This window comes from Belonocnema kinseyi, chromosome 6 (assembly GCF_010883055.1).
Source record: "Belonocnema kinseyi isolate 2016_QV_RU_SX_M_011 chromosome 6, B_treatae_v1, whole genome shotgun sequence".
Classification (NCBI taxonomy): Eukaryota; Metazoa; Arthropoda; class Insecta; order Hymenoptera; family Cynipidae; genus Belonocnema; species Belonocnema kinseyi.
In genome coordinates this window covers 58,527,904-58,545,612 of record NC_046662.1, presented here as the reverse complement: position 1 = coordinate 58,545,612, position 17,709 = coordinate 58,527,904, and the positions used below count along the sequence as shown (strand labels likewise).

General features: G+C 25.8%; 1 protein-coding gene across 1 annotated transcript in view; it reads right to left on the bottom strand.

Moving 5' to 3' along the window:
* LOC117174735 (disintegrin and metalloproteinase domain-containing protein 12) overlaps positions 1–17,709 on the bottom strand; it is a 170,000-nt gene that overhangs the window by 16,293 nt on the left and 135,998 nt on the right. The window contains exons 8-11 of the mRNA XM_033364067.1: positions 14,884–15,075; positions 10,661–11,257; positions 5,299–5,500; positions 628–832 (exon numbers count right to left, since the gene is read on the bottom strand). Of these exons, the coding sequence (XP_033219958.1) occupies positions 628–832; positions 5,299–5,500; positions 10,661–11,257; positions 14,884–15,075 (1,196 nt within the window). The remainder of the gene's footprint in view (positions 1–627; positions 833–5,298; positions 5,501–10,660; positions 11,258–14,883; positions 15,076–17,709) is intronic.

Genomic DNA, 17,709 nt, shown 5'->3' with positions numbered 1-17,709 from the left:
CCCAGGAAATGTATTAAAATACATGAAGAGCTTTAAAATCCCTTAAAATCAATAAAAACCTCAGAAATCTGATAAAATTTTGTGAAATCCTTTAAAATAGCCTTATCTTCCGAAATTATAGAAAACTTTTTACCTTAAAATATTTCAAACGTTTTGAAATCCCTTCCAATGAAGTAAATTAATAAAAAATACCTTGTTATCTTTTAGAATTCGCTTCAATATTTTAAATTAAAATCTCTTGAAAATGCCTTGGATTGTCAAAGTTTTAAAAATACCCTAAAATCTTACAAATTCATTCAAATTATTGAAATCTATTGAAAATGTCTCGGAATCTTTCAAAATGCCCGGAAATATTTAAATAGAATTTACAACAATTCAGAAATACGTATAGACCTGAATTAAATAGTGAAAAAGTGGCTATTGTGAACTTCGAATTTTTTTTAAAGTGACCAAAAAGTGACTTGAGAAAAAAGTGACTAATACTGATTTTTGTAAAATTCCATTATGGACTGCAAATTAAGTACCATAGGGACCAAATAAATCTTGAAAATAGGGTACTTTAGGGACCTAAACTGAATATAGGGGAAATTATGGGATGTGAAAATTGCCGGATTTTTTGTATCTTACCGTTCGGGTCATCGGCATGCCCACTGTCTATAGATCCACCATATCCGGGTTCTGTACAGTCAGGAGGCTCCCAACCACGATTGCAGTGACAGTGGCCCAAACTGTTGCAAACTCCGTTTCCACCGCAGTTGTTTGGACAAGCCTTTCCGCCCGAAATTTTCGCTCTCAGATCTGCTACTGGCATGCATTTTTGGTTCACACACATCTGGAAATTTATTTCATTGGTGGATACATTTTTCGGTATTCAAATATTTAATCAGGGTGGCTGCTCGAACTTCAAAATAGAATTCAAGGCAATACTAATTTTCTTTAACCCTCTTAGCCAAGACTGGGTGTATTATACCCGGTCGATATTTTCGGCTCGGTATATAGTTGGTTCAGTGTTGTGAAAATATTTATAGTAATTTGTTGAATTAATCTTAATAATTTTATAATATTCATTTTTATGATACTTTTAGCTATAGTTAAAAAAATAAGAAATCCCAATACGTTAATTTGAACCAGAGATATTTAAGTCTAGGCTGAGAGGGTTAAAGAAATATATCATGGTAATTTTTGTTAAAGTGATTTTATACTTCATAGCCCGAAAATTCTCTCAAACGGATGAAATATGATAATGTGTCAAGAAAATAGGACAATAATAGGGAAATAAATTCTTTTAAATAACATTAATATAGGTGCCAATTTCCTAAGATTTCGAGTAGAAATATATTGCATTTTCAACAAAAGAGCAGAATTTTTTACTAAAAGATATGACTTCTTGCTCAAAAATATAATAGTAGAATTTACAACAACAAAAAATTAACTTTAAAAAATTGGAGAATTTTCAACAAAATAAATCAAATTTCAACAAATTCGTGAAATGTTTAACAAAAACCAATTAATTCTAGACTGAACCTATAATATTATACGTTTTGATTAAAAAGAATTAACTTCCAACCATAAAAGATGAGTTTTCAATAAAAAAAGATGACTTTTTAAAAAAATAGTTCAATTTTCAAGAAAATAATTAAATTTTCATCCAAATAGTAGAATTATTAACTAAAACAAATTAATTATATACTTAACCTACAATAGTAGACTTTTTAATTAAAAATAATTAACTTCGAACCATAGAAGAAAAGTTTTCGATAAAAAAAAGATGACTTTTTAAAAAAAAGTTCAATTTTCAAAAAAATAGTTACATTTTAAACCAAGTAGTAGAATTATAAACCAAAAGAGATGAATTCTCAACCAAAAATATAATAGTGGAATTTAAAAGAAAAGAATTAACTTTCAACAAACAAAAATTAATTTTCAACCAAAATAATCGATTTGCAACCAATTAGTAGAATTTTTAACAAAAAGAAATTAATTCGAGACTAAAAATATAATAGTAGACTTTTTAATTTAAAAAAACTAACTCTCAACCATATCAATGACAACAAATAGTTAGATTTACAACCACAAAATTGATGTTTCAAGAAAAAAAGACGAATTTTCGACAAAAAAGTTGAATATCTGTAATTATTTGAATTTTTTAGCCGAAAAGACGAATTTTCAACAAAACGGTTGAACTTTCAATAAAAAAAGATAACGTTTTGACAAAATAGTCGAATTTTAAACAAAATAATACAATTTGCAACCAAAAGAGATTAATTTTGTTTCAAAAATATAATAGTAGAATTTTCAAGTGAAAAGAATAAAATTGTAACCATAGAAGATAAAATTTATACAAAAATATAGGTTTTTTCTACCAAAAGCTGAATTTTCAATTCAAAGGGCCACTTTTCTAGCCAAAAATACGAATAGAATAACTTTGGAATCAAAAAGAATTAACTTTAAACGAAAAAATATAAATTTTATACCAAAAATGAAATAGTGAAATTTTCAGATAAAAAAACTGAATTTTCAACAATATACACAATTTGCAACGAAATAAGTGAATTTTCAACTTAAAAAAACCATTTTCAATCAAAAATGGAATAGTCAAATCTTCGGATAAGAAAGTAATGAATCTTTAATAAAATAAAAATATTTTTTTACAAATTACTATGACCTTGAACCCAAAAAGAAGAATTTTTAACGAATAATTGAATAGTTGATATTCCAACTAAAAATTATTTTTAAAATAAATAAGAAGAAATTGAATTTAAACATAAAGACAAATTTTAAATGAATAACTTCATTTATAAGTTCAAAAATTAATTTTAAAAAATCGATAAAATAATAAAATTTAATTATTTTATCGATTTTTTAAAATTAATTTTTGAACTTATAAATGAAGTTATTCATTTAAAATTTGTCTTTTTTGTTTAAAATCAATTTCAATTCAATTTTCAAAAAAAAGTTTGTAGCCAAAAATAAAAAAGTTCACTTTTCAGTAAATACTATAATTTTGATCCAATAAAAAGAAGGTTTGAACGATACAGCTAAATTTTCAACCAAAAAGATGACTTTCAAAGAAGAAGATTAATTTTCTGCCAAAAAGTCAAGTTTTCAAGAAAAAAAAAGAACTTTTAGCTAAAAAAATATATGTTTAACAAATCAGTTAAATATTTAACAAAGTAGTTAAATTTTTAACAACAAAAACAAAACAATAAATTTTCAAATTAGAAGAATGATTTTCTAAAAAAAAGTCAATTTTCAAACACATAGTTGAATTTTCAACTAAAAAGATCAATTTTCAAGAAAAGAAATACAAATTGTCTTAAAATTATTTAAATTTTCAACCGAAACATGATTTTTCAATCAAAAATATGATTTATTAAGTATCAAGAATAATGTTAAAACAAGAGAAGAATTTTTGATAAAATATAGGAATTTTCATGGTTAATTTTTAAACTAAAAGAGGTGAATTTTGAACAACATAAAATGTAATAGTTGATATTTCAACCAAAAATATTGTAAATTAAAAGCCGTTTGAATACAACCAAAAAGGACAAGTTTTTAAAAAATCATGTAATTTTTCAAATAAAAAGATTGGTTTGTAACCAAAAATAAAATAAACAAATTTCAACCAAAGAGAAGAAACTTCACAGGGTAAAATTTTAATCAAAAACAGTTGAATTCAATTAAAAAAGGAAGATTTTTCTCCAAAACAGTTGATTTTTTAATTTGAAAATATTATTATATTTATCATTTAGATGTTAATTTTTGTATCTATTATTATATCTATAGATGACAAACAAGGAAGATGACAAATCCTAAAATATGGTTTTCTATTACCATTAAATAAAGAAGTCTTAAATGTGATATTTTTTTATTCAATTAGACTCTGTAAGGAACCTAAAATATTTTAACATTTGTATGTAACTTTTAAAGAAAGAAAATTAACGAATATTTTTTATCTTTGACAACAGTTAAATTAATCGAAAATTATTTTTCGACAAGCTATAATTAATCCATGTTGAAATTGAATTCTGAGAATTGAGAAGAAGAAAATAAGTATTATCACCTTGCTTTTAAATTTATGTCAATATAATTTCCATAAGATTCTTGAAAAATTTACCAGACTTTTAAATATTTCAGGCTTGTCAAAAAAGAATCTAGAAGATTTTAAAGACATTTTTTTATAAAATTGGATTTTAAGAATATTATGAAAAATTCGAGTCCTTTTAAAAGATGTTTAGAACTTTTAGAAGTTGGGAAGGAATCAAGAAATATTTGAATATTAAATTAAATACAATTCCAAATTTAAAAAGATTACTTTACAATCTTCTGAATGTCCCCAGAAATTTTAAGAAAATTGGTATATTTTCCAATCTTACCAAATTGAAATATTTTGCTTTAAAATCCAATTTTCTCTTAAAGTTCATTTTTCAAAATAAAAAATTAGTTTAATTTTTCTTATGAACATGAAAAAATGTTTTTCATTTCCGTGAAACTACGAAATTCTTAAAAAATCTTTTCGAGTTTTAATTATTTTTCAATCGTTTTAAAACTTTTGAATATCTCTTAAACTTACTTATTTTTTTCTAAAATTATGCAATATGGCACAAATGCAAAATTTTGCTTTGAAAACTTTCACACTTTTAAAAAATGTTTAGGAAATATTTCAAAATGTTTTGTGATTTTTTTCCGATTTCCTCTTGAAATTCCTTACAAAACAATCATTTAAAAATTTCCCATGAATTTAAAGAACTTTTTTTCACATCCTGACGAAATTTAGTTTACCTAACAAATTTGTAAATTTTGCAAATTAACAAAAAAATGGTCTCAAATTTTCTATATTTTTTAAACCCACATTTTAAAATCTTAAAAACTTAAAATTAATCTTTGAAAATAAAACCGAAACCATTTCTCCTCAGATCTTTCATAATTATTAAAAAGCTTCTAACTCTTTTATTCGGGGTCTTTGCATGTTCTCTGAGTTCACTTTTATAACCTGATTTTCATACCGGAGCGATAATAAATGAAAATGAATCGATAAAAAAAAACAGAAAAACACTATTAGAAAAATCCACTGTGTCATTTTTACCATAATTATATAAATAAACCATTTTCTTGATAAATTATTAAGAGTTTGTAACTGCTCAACATGGCCGTTTTCAACACATGGGCTGGCGACAACGATATTTATTGTAAGAGTAAAAAAAAAATCTGAAAAATTGTCTGGTTTCAACAAAATGTCCAGATATTTCCTGGTCAGTAGCCAGCATTTCTATATTTGTTGATTATTTGAAAACTTACCTTGCCAGGTGCACATTTAGCACCATCTGGTGCGAGACCGGGATCGACTTCGTTCAACCCCAAATCAACAATTGCGGATCGACAAGGGATGATGTTCCCCTCGGCGTTTATAAACGAATGACTGAGAATAGCAACCGATTCCATTCCAAACTCGAGTCTCTCGTTTAAGTGCTTACAATGAAGCATTCCGCAAAGAATGTCCCTGTAAAAATTAAATCGTAAGAAATCGAAATTTTATTTCTATTGCTTCACGCCACCACTTGCCACCAACATTCTGTCAAACTGATTCGTGTTAAAGAATATTATATCAGGTTATATTAACGTAACCAAGTTTTTATTCTTATATTCCTAGGAACAAAATTCAAGGTCTTTTTCAGGGTTTCCAGGTGAAGAGGTCAAATTTTTCCAGGTCTCCTTTTTTTACATTAAATAATCAAATAATCGTTTTTTATACAGGTCAAAGACGAAACATTTCATTTTTTTATTGGCCAACAATTTCTCAAGAAAACAGAATTATAAATAAATTTTTTATTTTTTGCAAACATGAGTCGTCTTTTTGAAATCTTTGGGAATATTTTTTAATCTTTGTAAAATATTTAAAATCCCTAAACAATTATTTTTAATCTATGTGAAATTTTTTTATCTTTTGAAATCTTTGTCAATTCCTTGAAATGTTTTGAAGTATTTGAAATCTTGAAATTTCTGTGATATATTTTTAAATCTTTAAAAATTGTGTAAAATCTTTGCAAAATCCTGTTGAACAAAACAAGAATCCAACGACCAAATTTGGACCACAACGAATAAACAAAAACCAAAAAAACCCTATTGTAATTTGAAAAAAAAATAAAATAAAAATTTTCGGAAAAAAATAAAAAAGAGGAAAGAAAAATGAGAAGGCAGCCAACCACATCCCCTTCCTTCTCTTTTTTCCTTTCTTTCGTCTTTTTTATTTTTATGACCATCAAATTATAATAAAATAAAAATAAAAAACATAAATAAATAAATTTGCATTACCCTAATAACAATATAATGCAAATTTATTTATGTTTTTTATTTTTATTTTATTGTAATTTGATGGTCATAAAAATAAAAAAGACGAAAGAAAGGAAAAAAGAGTTGGACGTTAAATGGGATTTTTAATTTGGATTTTGGTCTAATTTAAATTTCATAAATTTTGAAAACCTTTGCAATCCTTAAATTCTATGAAGTCATTGTGAAATTTGTTGACATCTTTTAAATCTTTATGAAACATTTCTTTAATCTTCGTTTGTGAAAACTTTAGTATTCGTTTGAAATCTTTTGAAATTTTCTCAAATTTCTTGAAACATTTTGAAGTTGTTTAAAAATATTGAAATATTTTGAAATCTTTGATATCTTTAAAAAATGTCATTCTTGCAATCTAAGATTTCAGATAATTAAATTAGATTAAAATCAAATTTAAAACCCTTTTAACGTCCAATAATCAAGTTAATCTAACGAAGAAGAAGAACTAAGAATCTAATATTTTTTATTTATTTATTAGTTATTTATTTATAATAAAGAGGTCGAAAAAAACAAAAAAGTGAATGAAGGGGCTTTGGTCTTCTCATTTTCCTTTCTCCTTTTTATTTTTCTCTAAATAAAAACGAAAATTTTTTTCTTTACTTTTTTTTAACAGGAAAGGATAAGAGGAAAACGTTTCCTTTTTTTCAGATTGCAATGGAAACATTTTATGGTGGTTGTAAAAATTTGGCCGTTAGATTCTTGATTTTATTTTCAGGAATTCTTCACGTTTCTTGAAATCGGTTTAAATCCTTATAAATTCTTTAAAATACTTGTGAAATCCTTCCTACATCTGTTGTATTTATTTGCAATCATTGGAATATTTGAAACTTTTGTGAAGTATTTTGAAGTTTTCTAAACAAAAATAAGAAAAAAAGTTTTAAATTCTTATGGATTCTTCGAAATATTTGTGAAATCTTTTGTATTCGATTGAAATCATTGAAATATTGGAAATATTTCTGAAATCTCTTGAAATGTTATAAAAAATTTTAAATGATTTAAAATCTTTGAAATGTTTTGAAATCCTATAAATCTAGTGTAGTACCCTTTTTGAAATATTTGAAATTATTTTAACATCTTTGTGAAATTTTGATAAAATCTTTGAAATGTTTGCGAAATCTTTTGTATTCATTTGAAATCATTAAAATATTTGAAATTGTTGCAAATCTTTGAAATATCTGAATATTTTTTTTGAAACCTTTGTAAACAAATCTTCTAAACAAATTTGAAATCGTTTAAAATATTAACAATTTTTTTAAACTTTTGAAATCGGGTGTATCCTTTTTTAAAATTTTGAACTTGAAATCATCATGAAATTTTTATGAAATCTTTGAAATATTTGTGAAGTCTTTTGTATTCATTTGAAATTATTAAAATTCTTGAAATCTTTTGAAATCTTTGAAAAATGTTCGAAATTTTTGTGAAATCTTTGGAAATCTTCTAAAGAAATTTGAAATCGTTTAAAATATTAGAATTTGAAAACTTTAGAAAAATTATATGAAATTTTTATGAAATCTTTTGTATTCATTTGAAATCATAAAAATATTTGTGAACTCCTATCCGAATTATATTGTGAACCTATCCGAAATCTATAATTTTCAAAAAAAAAAATTTGAATGCTTGTGAAATCTTTCTGATATCTTTGGAAATCTTTTAAAAATATTTGAAATATTTGGTAATATTTGTTAAACTATTGATATGATAATTTTTTTGTGAAATCTTTTAAATCTATCAGAAATCATTAAAATCTTTATGAAGCCATTGAAATTGTTGTACACTCTTTGGAATCTATCTGAAATCTTTTCGAAATATTTTAAATCTTTGTGAAATCTTAGGGAAATAATTAAAATATTTCTGAAATCTTTGGAAATCTTGTCGAAATATTTTTAATATTTGGGAAATAATTAAAATCTGTCTGAAATCTTTGGAAATCCTTAGAAATCTTTGTGAAATAATTTAAATCTTTGTAAAATCTATCTGAAATATATAGAAATCTCACGGGAAATAATTGAAATATTTTTGAAATAACTGGTAATATTTTTGAAATCTTTGTGAAATCATTTACATCGTTTTGCACTCCTTAAAATCTATTTGAAGTTTTTATGAAATATTTTTAATCTATCTGAAATCTTCACGAATCATTTGAAATCTTTGTGAAATCGTTGACATCTTTTTGAAATCTTTCTGCTATCTTGGAAAATCTGCAAAATATTTGAAATAGTTGGTACCTGAAATTATTGAAATTCTTGGGGAAATCATTCAAGTCTTTTTCAAATCTTTTCAATCTATCCGAAATCTTTGAAATCTTTGGTACATCACTGAACTCTTTGTGAAATCCTTTTAATGGATCCGAAATGTTTGGGAAATCAATCAATTCTTTGTTAAACCTTTCTGAAATCTTTGGAAATCTTTCCGAAATATAAAAAAAAAAATTCAAATCTTTGTGAAATATTTAGGGAATCATTGAAATCTTTATGCACTCTTTGAAATCTTTGTGAACAAATTGAAGTATTTGTGAAATATTTTTAATTTATCTGAAATCATTTCGAAATATTTGAAATCTTTTAGAAATATTCCAAATCTTTTAGAAATCGTTACAATATTTGTGAAATCCTTCTAAAATGTTTGCGAAATATTACAAAGATTTTAAAAAATATTTGGTAATATTTGAGAAATTTGTGCAAACTTCGAAAAATCATTGAAATCTTTGGGAAATCTTAGAGAAATCATTGAAATCTATGTGGATTAATTGAAGTGTTTGTAAAAACTTTTAAATTTAACTTAAATAATTGCGAAATATTTGTAAAATTTTTTAATCTGTGGGTAATGGTTCAAATCTTTGGAAAATCATTCAAATATTTGGGAAATCGTTCAAATCATTGTGAAATCGTTCTAAAGTCTTTACGAAATATTACAAATATTTTTTTAATATTTGGCAATATTTGAAAAATTTATGAAATCTTTGAAAAATCATAAAATTCTTGTGAAATCTTATAAATCTATCCAGGATCTGTGCTGAATATTTGAAATCTTTGGAAAATTATGTAAATCTTGTGTAATCTTTGAAATCTATCGGAAATCTTTGTGAAATAAGTAAGGCCTTTGTGAAATATTTGGGAAATTATTAAAATCTTTCTGCCCTCTTTGAATTATATTTTTAAATTTTATGAAATATTTTTAATCTATTCGAAAGTTTTACGAAATATTGTAAATTTCTGTGAAATCATTGAAATCTTTGTGAAATCTTTCCGAGATCTTTGCCAATTATTTGAAATATTTGGTAAAATTTTATGAGATTCTTGAATTCTTTGGGACATCATTGAACTCTTTCTCAAATCTTTTTAATCGATCCGAAATCTTTGGGAAATCAATAAATTCTTTGTAAAATCTTACTGAAATCTATATAAATTTTTCCGAAATATTTAAAAAAAATTTGAAATCTTTGTGAAATATTTAGGGAAGAATTGAAATTTTTGTGCACACTTTGAAATCTGTCGGAAATCTTTGTGAAACAATTGAATTATTTGTGAAATCTAGTAAATTTAACTGAAATCATTTCAAAATATTTAAAATCTTTTAGAAATCGTTCAAATATTTGTGAAATCCTTCTAAAATTTTTGCGAAATATTACAAATATTTTTTAAATATTTGGTAATATTTGAGAAATTTGTGAAATCTTTGAAAAAGCATCAAGTCCTTGTGAAATCTTATAAATCTATCCAGAATCTGTGCTGAATATTTGAAATCTTTGCAAAATATTTGAATTCTTTGGAAAATTATGTAAATCTTTGTGCAATCTTTGAAATCTGTCGGAAATCTTTGTGAAATAAGTAAGACCTTTGTGAAATCATCGGAAAATTATTAAAATCTTTGTGAAATCTTTTTAATATACCGAAATCTTTAAAATCTTTGGAAATATTTGGTAACATATTAAAATCTTTGTGAAATCTTTGTAAAATCTTTGGCAATATGAATTGCATACCTGCATTTATTATTTATGAATTATGCACAATTTTTAAATAGTATAATATTATCATACCATCTTAAAATTGTACCATTTAACATATGATAGGAATTCTTCATAAAATTATTATTCGTGTACTTTAAGTCCGGAATATAAGAATAAAAACTTGTTTACGTTAATAGAATCTGATATAACCTTTTTCAACACAAGTCAGTTTGCCAGAATGTTGGTGGTAGCATGTGATAGAAAATCAATTGGCCCACCAAGGCTCAATTTTCTGTCTGACTGATTAAAACGCTACGTCACAGTTATTTCTGAAAGTTAAAAAAACATAATAATACAAATAATGAAACCTACTGATTGTAGCACTTGACGAAAGCCAAGTCGACTCGATTATATCCGCAATTTCCGTTCTTGTTGCCCTTATTGTTCATCGTGTAGCATTGTGGATCGGAAGTAGTACCTGTGGGACCCCATAGCAATTTGCACTGATCGTTATGGGTTCGACAGGAACCCTGGTAGCAGAACGCTTTTCCCATGTTGCAAGATTCTCCGTCAATTTTGTAAACGTCCTTCGGACAATATTCGCTCTGGCCGGAGCAGAATTCAGGCAAATCACATTCGTGTTCTGAGGAGCGACACTGAGAACCAGCCGATTTTGGTCGGCAGGTTTTGAGGTCGCAGCATTGCCCGGTGGCGCAACTTGCGTTGGCGTGAAGCATACAAGTTGAGGCATTGCAGCATGGATTGTCACAATTTTCTTTGAGACCGCAGTCGCATTGTTCGCCAGGTTCGACAAAACTGTTGCCGCACATGGGACTGTCGAAAAGCTTTTTGGGCTTGTTTCTGAGACAGTAGTCCATTCCGTGTTCGAAAGCCAAAGCGAGATATTCTAGGGAACAGGATGACCAGTGAACGGGACCTGCAGCTCCACTCGAAGAAGCCATGATGCATCTAAAATTTTATTAAATTAGACATTTTAATCAGTGATAGGCTATTTTCTTGATCAGGGTATTAATTAATTGCCTCAGCCCGGATTTGAACCGAGAACATAACCGTACATGATTAGATCGTTGACCAATTACACCATTGAAGACGTGACAGAATATTTCTTGTCTGCGTCTCTTTAACCCTTACAGGGCACGCTTTCGTAAAATTACATAAAGAGCATACTGGGTGTTAAGTACCCAAGGGTATTCAAACGTGTGCTGTGCCGACGGTATTGGATCGTTTTTTACAAGAAAATAAATAAATGATTTTTAATCTATCTAGTTTAAGAAGAAAAAGGTTTCATAACAGTTTTTTGAAATTTAAAGTAGTTAAAAAAATACTTTTTGGAACAAAAAATTTTTTAAATGACTTCTTTTACTCTAAAATTCATAACTTATTAAGTTTTTGATATTTTTACTATACATTTAACTTGAATACTTTCGAGATACGGCGCTTCAAAAATAAAATTAGTCTTATATTGTTCATTCCAAAGAAGGTATTTATTCTAAAAAAGAAAAGCTTCAATTCAATGAAAAATGAAACACCGTATTTTGCGTGATTACATTTTATTGATTTTAAACTGCGTATAAAAATGATAAAAATCCAAATTATCTGAAAATGACATAGAAAAATAGGTTTTCATGTAATTTGTTAATCTGGCGCCATATGTTCCATTTTCTTGAATTTGCTACGTTTTGTTAAAGCGCAAATAAGTTGCTGGGTGTTACATACCCAGTATGCCCTTCAAGGGTTAATTTATCATTGCTTAAATTTAAATTATTCTGCATCGGGGAAATTTCTTCAGACTGAAGTATACATTAAAAAAAAGTTTTCCAATATAAAGAAATGCAGACGAGCGTCATCATTTAATATAGGAAACACAAATGATTTGCCACAGCCTCGGTGGCATAATTGGTTAACGATGAATGTGACGATTTCAAATTCCCGGGTTTTTTCCGGTCAAGTTTCTCAATTTTCTCGGTCAACTAAAAGTAACGCATTCAGGGTTGCTGCTAGAGTCTGATTACAAAATTCCATGACTTTTCCAGGTTTTCCAGGTATAATTTTGAAAAAATTCCAGGTCTATATTTTTTTTTTAATTCAGACAATTAAATTGAATTGTAACAAATTACAATGCAATGATAATAGTTCATCAATAAGTTTTATTGAATGCAAAAGAATTTTCAATCATATTTTTATCAAATTGAAAAAAAGTATTCTGTAATCATAACCATATTATCTTTTTTTTGTTATTACTTTAAAAACAATTATAGTAGAACTATTTATGCAAAGATTAAGATTACATTTCAAAATAACAGTAATCTGAAAAAACTCTGAACTTTTTAACAAAGTTAAAATACATTTTTTAGATCGCAAGATATAATAAAATTGTCTTTATCCAAATTTATCCAAATTTAATTAGTTAACGAATTTCTTCTTCAAAATCTCCCAGTTCTTTTTGCTTTTCCTATTGAAGCTTCCATTTTTTTCATTTAATTCTTACAGTTTGTCTGATATTTGTCTTTTTCTTAAGTTTTATTTTCCAATTTTCAAATAAAGAATTCGCTATAAAATACTAAATTATTAAGACTTTGAAATAGAGACGTCTTCCAGGTTTTACACAGGGCTTGTAACAACCCTGATATTCATATTTTACGCAAAACGCAAACATTTTAATTCATGAAATTCAGTCCAAACATCCTTTAATACAACAGAGCAAAAAATTGCAAAATAAATTATTTTTTAAATAAAATTATGACTCTTCAACTGGAATAATGAAATTTGTAAACCAAAAACAAAATCACAACAAAATGTCAACAACAAAAGGAATATTTAAATTTTTAGTTGAAAAATGTAGCTTTAAATAAAAAACTTATGAACAAAAAAAATGAAATTTCAACCAAAACGATTAATTTTTTACTAAAATAGAATAATTTTGAACAGAATACATGAATTTTCAACTTAACTATTGAATTTGTGTAAACCAAAAAGGTTAACGTTCTACCAAAAAAGACAAATTTTCAACAGAATAGATGAATTTTCAAATACAAAAGATAAATTTCAACAAAAAAATAAAATAGTTTAATTTTAAGTTAATGAAAAAATAAATAAATTTTTTACGAAATAGTTGATTAAATTTACTTAAAATAAATATTTAAACAAATCAAATAGTTACGTTTTTATTTAAACAAAATAATTTTAAATAACAAAACTAATAGACGACCAAATAAATGAAACTTTAATCAAAAAGATTAAATTTCTACCAAAATATGTACATCTTCAACAAAATAAATGAATTTTAACAAAATAGTTGAATTTTGAACAAAACAAAAAATACATTTTCAGCATAAAATGAAATAGTAACATTTTTTAGCCCATAACAAGATCAAGACAAGCAGGAAAAACATTTTTAATCAATAAAGAAAAAAAAATCTTATCTAAAATGTTAGATTTTCAAACGAAAAAATAAATTTTTCAACAAATAGTGAAATCCTCATCCAAAAAGATACATTTTCTACCCAAGAAGACAACATTTTAACAAAATAAATGAATTCTTAAATAAAAAATATAAATTTTGCACCAAAAATAGAGTAGTTAAATTTCGAACCAAAGAAATTAATTTTTTACAAAAAAGATGCAGTTTCATCTTATAAGCTTACTTTTCTACCAATAAAGACTAATTTTCAACCAATTAGTTGATGTTTTAACTAAAAAAGATAAATTTTCAATTTAAAATCGAATAGTTAACATTTCACTTTAAAAGTTCAAATTAAATAAAATGTACTTTTAAAAAAATATAGTTAAATTTCCAACAAAACAGATGAATTTTGAATTGAGAAAGATTTTTCAAATAATAAGGAAAAAATTTATTCAAAATTTAAAATTATCAACCCAAAAAGGCGAATTTTCAACGGAAAAGAAGGACTTTTTAACCAAATAATAACATTTTAACTACAAGGTATAATTATTAACCAAAATAATAATAAAATAGAGAAATTATACTCTGACCCCCCCCCCCCAATTAAAAAAATCTGATATTAATCTTTCAAATAGAACAAAATGGGCCTGAAAGATACATTTATTAATTTTTATTTCATATTTGTTACTTTTTGCTTAATCACGGTACAGTTTAATTGTAAATCCCAAAGATATTTTTTATCTAAGATAAGATATTCTGAAAAGAGAAACCCTATGTGTGAGGAAATCTCGAAGAAAAGGTGACTTTTGCAACAAAATTATGTTATTTGCAGAGCTGAAAAAAATATTTTTAAAAATGTTATTGAACTTCCTGAAGTGTCATATTTCTGCCCATTATAATTAAAATTGCAGTTTACTGTAAATTTATTTATAAAAAATTGTATTTAATACTTTAAAAATGTTTGGAAATTTGCTATTTGCCCCAAAATTAAACTGCTAAACCACTGTGATCCCTGCTATAATTATTTTGGTGTGAATGACTTTTTAATTCTGTCTTCCTTTCTACTTCGAATTCAAAGGCGTTCCAATAGAAAAAATTTAAAATTGAATGTCTGGGAGGATTTTAGTTTTCGAAAAAGAAATAAAATGTGGAATGTAAAGTTGCATTTTACCTGTCCTCGGGGCATTCGCATTCGGGCGTATCGTGTTCCATGCCGAAATTGTGGCCAATTTCGTGGGCCACCGTGGCTGCGACAACGCCCACTACTTTCGAATGGTCACTCGAAACCCCTCCAGAAAATTCGTAGGTGCATATTGGCCCTTTCAAAGCTTTGCCGACAACTCCACCATCAAATTGCATCCTCCTAAAGGAAGTAAGAAAAGCAAAAATTGAAACTTCTGGCACCTAAATAAAACTATTTATTTTAAAGGGTCTATTTCTATTATATGTCATCTAATGAATTCTGTGAAAAAAAATATAAATAATGTCTAATTTATCTTAAAATTGATTAAAAAATATAATAATTATTGAACAGGAATCTAATTTCTAAACTGTGCGCTGATATCAGAGGTTATAATCTAAAGTACAATAAAAAGTGGGTAAATCTAAAAAAAAACTAAAGATAATTTAGGCTGGCTACTCAAATTGGATTTTAAAATTATTTTATTTTTTTATTCAATAGTAATTGCTTAATTATATATAAAAGTTTGAAGACAAAAAAATATTTTAGAACTCCAAGGTATAATATATAAAGCAAATTGTTATAAAAGTGATTACAGACTTCAGAGCACAACATTTTCGCTAAACAGGGTAAATAGGGTGATATTTCAAGAAAATAGGGAAATGAAATTTTTTAAATAACTTTAATGTAAATATTATGTTCCAAAGACATTTAAATAAGAAATAAATTGCATTTGACATAAAATAGAGGAATTTTCTACTAAAAAAAGACGAATTATCAACAAAAAAGTTGAGTTTTCTAGACAAAAAGTCGAATTTTTTAGAAAACATTTGACTTTAAAACCCAAAAAGATTAACTTCCAACCGTCTAGTTAAATTTTAAACCAAACAGTTACATTTATAACCAAATAATGGAATTTTCGAGCAAAATAGATAAATTCTCAACAAAAAAGTTGAATTTTTAACCAAGCAGTTAAATTTTCTTCATCAAAGGATGATCTGTTAAGATAATGGTTAAGGTTTCGACAAAAAAACTCAATTTTCAACCAAATAGTACCATTATTAATCAATAAAACAATGAATTCTGGACCAAAAATGTAATAGCAGATTTTTTAATTGAAAATAAATAACTTTCATCCTGAAAAAATTCATCTTTTAACCAAAAAAGTATATTTTTATCCCAAAAGATGAATTTTTAATCCAAAAGGATGGATTTTCTATACAAAAAGTCGAATTTTGCAACAAAACATATACATTTTCCTACAAACAGTACAATTTTTTAACCAAAAGTGATGGATTTCAGAATAAAAATATGACTGTAGGCTTTTCAATCTAAAATAATTAACAATCAACCATAAAAGATGAATTTTCAATCCAATATGATTAATTTTCCATAAAAAAACGAATGTTCAAGAAAACATTTACATTTTCTACTAAAAAGGATGACTTTTTAACAAAATAGTTAAATTGTCAACCAAAAAGTAGAATTTTTTACCAAAATGGATTCATTCTACAATTTGTCAATAAAAAGATTGAAGTTTCAAACAACAAAGATGAATTTTCAACCGAAAAAGACGAATTTTCAACAAAGAGTTCAATCTTCAACTAGTAAAATCAATTTTCGATAAGTGTTTTAACTAAGTAGTTGAATTTTCAGCCCAAGAAGGTGAATTTTCAACCAAAAAAGATGAATTCTCAATTGAAAAGTAGTCACTGAATCTTCAACTAAAACCCATCAATTGTCAGACAAAAATGGAATAGTTGAATTTATTTTCAAGCAAAATAAAAATTGAATTTTTAACAAAAGAGTTAAATCATCAACCAATAAAATGATTTTTTAACAAAATAATTATCCTTTCAACAAAGAAGATGAATTTTCAGCGGAAAAAAACGAATTTTCAACAAAATAGTTCAATCTTATACGTATAAAATGAATTTTCAACAAAGTAGTTCACCTTTCAACAATTTTATTGAATTTTCTACCAAAAAATATGACGCTTCAAAAGACTAGTTGAATTTTCAAAAAAAAATAAATAAATTTTCAACCAAATAGTAGATTTTTAAACTAATAGGTAGTATTTCTGAAGTTTTTAAAGAAAATTCTAAACGAAAAAAGTAATAATTGAATTTTCGAGTAAAAACGATAAATTTTCAGCAAAAAAAGATAAAGTTAAATTCTTAGCATAAAAACTAATTTCCAACAACAACAAAAACGATTTTTCAACAAAATAATTAAATCTTCAATCAAATAGTAGATTAATTTACAATCCAAAATTATTAGTAACTGAATATATAAATTTACGTTGCCTACGTAATTACTATGCTAAATACCTAAAAAAAGAATAAAGAAGATAAAAGTATTTTTTTCTATTCGATAAAGTTCTTTGGTCTTCAACTTCAGTTTGCTTAAAACTAGTTTTTCCCAAAAATCTGAAAAATAAAATTTTGAATAGGCTGTGGGTAAAGGAAAATGCGTAGTCTTTTGTATGTTTGGGAAATCGAATTTTTATACGATAATTCTTTGAAAGTTTTCAAATATTTTTCTATCAGTAGTGATAAGTCAAACAAATGAACAAATGGAAAGGCCAACCAATTTCACTTAACTTTCTAGAAAAAGAATGGACTGCGGAAGAAGCTCTTCATTCGCTTTTCAAAGTGATATCTTATCATTTTTCAACGTTTAGAATTACAAGAATAACCTAGAGCTTCCATAAAATCAATAGGATCTTAAAACTCTAATCTTATATTTTTAAAGATAATTTGAAAAACCTATTAAAATAGCTGACAATTTTAAGAATGATGATTTAAAAAATTTTAG